Below are 658 nucleotides of genomic sequence, written 5' to 3' on the forward strand. Positions count from 1 at the left end.
CATCGGCAGGCGGACGCGCAACCACTGCGCCACCAGGGAAGCCCTCCACACTCTTTTTTAATGTTAGGTTTTTTCATCTTAATGTTAAAAGACTCTCCCATCAGTTTTATAGTTGCTTTTCATGTATACTCCTATTTTCCATACTCCACCCCACCTCTTGCCAGCACTGGTGAGAAGAGGAAGAGTGAAAGGGTTAGAATCTTAAATTCAATGAGTTTTGGTACTTGACAATGATAATAAAAAGTATGCAAAGACTGATTGGCTGAGATGAATGTATTAAAAACAGTATTTATGTGAGGGGTATCTGGGGAGCTGAGTGGCTATCTCACCCTACCACATTCCCATGTTCTTGTTTTCTGTGATCTAAAATATGAGAGTCACCTTTGCCTGTCCTTAACCCACCAAATCTATTCTGTCTCCCCCTTTCACTACCCCAGGAAAAAAGATGAAGATTTACAGACCTATTGGATGCTAAATATTTACGGACCACATTATAGATCTGGGTCATATGGTAAGAATGGTATTATTTCAAAGCTAGGTTTTGTTTTGTTTTGTTTTTTTTTGTGGTACGCGGGCCTCTCACTGTTGTGGCCTCTCCCGTTGCGGAGCACAGGCTCCGGACGCGCAGGCTCAGCGGCCATGGCTCACAGGCCCAGAC

The 658-nt window shown here is 43.8% G+C and overlaps 1 protein-coding gene across 1 annotated transcript in view; it reads left to right on the forward strand.

Moving 5' to 3' along the window:
- The window catches only part of SVOPL (SVOP like), a 79,682-nt gene that overhangs the window by 22,739 nt on the left and 56,285 nt on the right, over positions 1 to 658 (forward strand). The window contains 1 exon segment of the mRNA XM_024128910.1: positions 438 to 511. Within this exon segment, the coding sequence (XP_023984678.1) occupies positions 438 to 511 (74 nt within the window).

Source organism: Physeter macrocephalus, chromosome 5 (assembly GCF_002837175.3).
Source record: "Physeter macrocephalus isolate SW-GA chromosome 5, ASM283717v5, whole genome shotgun sequence".
Taxonomy (NCBI): Eukaryota; Metazoa; Chordata; class Mammalia; order Artiodactyla; family Physeteridae; genus Physeter; species Physeter macrocephalus.